This window comes from Galeopterus variegatus, unplaced genomic scaffold (genome assembly GCF_000696425.1).
Source record: "Galeopterus variegatus unplaced genomic scaffold, G_variegatus-3.0.2 Scaffold8642, whole genome shotgun sequence".
Taxonomy (NCBI): domain Eukaryota; kingdom Metazoa; phylum Chordata; class Mammalia; order Dermoptera; family Cynocephalidae; genus Galeopterus; species Galeopterus variegatus.
In genome coordinates this window covers 14,132-15,210 of record NW_007734753.1, presented here as the reverse complement: position 1 = coordinate 15,210, position 1,079 = coordinate 14,132, and the positions used below count along the sequence as shown (strand labels likewise).

Below are 1,079 nucleotides of genomic sequence, written 5' to 3'. Positions count from 1 at the left end.
TCGGAGGGAATGCCAAGGCAATTGGAAAGGGCTTTCCTCTCACGGCACAAAGGATTGGAATCTAGTGCCCACGTGGCCCTTTCCGGGACATGAGCACCAGGGGAGAGGCCAAGAGAGTGGGCAACTTTCTTGCAACCTTCTCTGAGAGGCTGGTCCACACTCCTGGGCTGTTGTCACTGGCCTGGCACACCGGTCTCGGGGTGCCAACGTACCCAGGCTCACTCCAGCAACACTGTGCGCTGCGTCCCGTGGAAGCCTTTGCATGTATTTATTACGCTCCCGCAGTGTGCAGGGCGCCTCAGAACTCAATTTTGGGGGTTCTTGAGTGAGACGGGGGTGGGGGTGGGGTGCAGCGTCCGGCCTGGGGCGCCACGTCCCGGTGGGGGCCTCCTCCCCGCCGTTCCGCAGCAGCGTGGGGACCGAACCCACGGATTCCCGGCGAGCTGGGCTCGCGTGGGGAACCGGCACCGCGGTCGCCGCTCGCTCCCTCCAGCCGCGCCCTCCTCCCCGGCGCAGCGCACCCCTGGGTGCTCGGGAGGGAGGGTGCGCGGTCCTGGGCCGCCAGTGGTACGCAGGGGTAGGCGGCACCCTTGGCCCCAGCCAGGGCCGTGCTCCACGTGGCCGCTCCCTTCCCTGCTGCTGTCGTCCGGGCTGGGTCCGCACCCCGGCTCTCCACGGTGCGGGGCTGAGCGCAGCTCCCCGGGTTTTGTGTTCCAGCTTCGCAGGGGCAGAAAAGACCCCTGGTGTGGGTTAGGGGAAGGGAGAGGGCGAGCCTTTGGCCTCTTAAGGGTGGTAGTTTGAGGTTCTCCCCCCTGCACCGAGGCGAGGGTGCGTGTCCCCGCGTGGGAAGAGCGCCCCCAAGGACCCGCTGGTCCCCGCGCGCGGGCGTCCCTCCATTCATTGCGACTCCCGGAGCGGCGGCCCCGAGACTGCCACCGAATCTGTGAATGGGAAGACGAAAGCCAACGTCTGTTTCCACTCGCTGCTTCCCCTCCCCCTCCCCTCCAGGCAGAGCGAGCCCGACACAGTGACAAGGGGCGGGGGCGGGGGCTTGGCGGGGGCGTGCGAGATGGGGCGCG

The 1,079-nt window shown here is 67.9% G+C and overlaps 1 protein-coding gene across 1 annotated transcript in view; it reads right to left on the bottom strand.

Annotated features, from left to right (window-relative positions):
* Window positions 1–305: 305 nt before the first annotated feature.
* The window catches only part of LOC103608621 (putative uncharacterized protein FLJ36797), a 1,200-nt gene continuing 426 nt past the window's right edge, over window positions 306–1,079 (bottom strand). Inside the window, 2 exon segments of the mRNA XM_008593032.1 lie at window positions 306–817; window positions 820–941. Coding sequence (XP_008591254.1) covers window positions 306–817; window positions 820–941 — 634 coding nt within the window.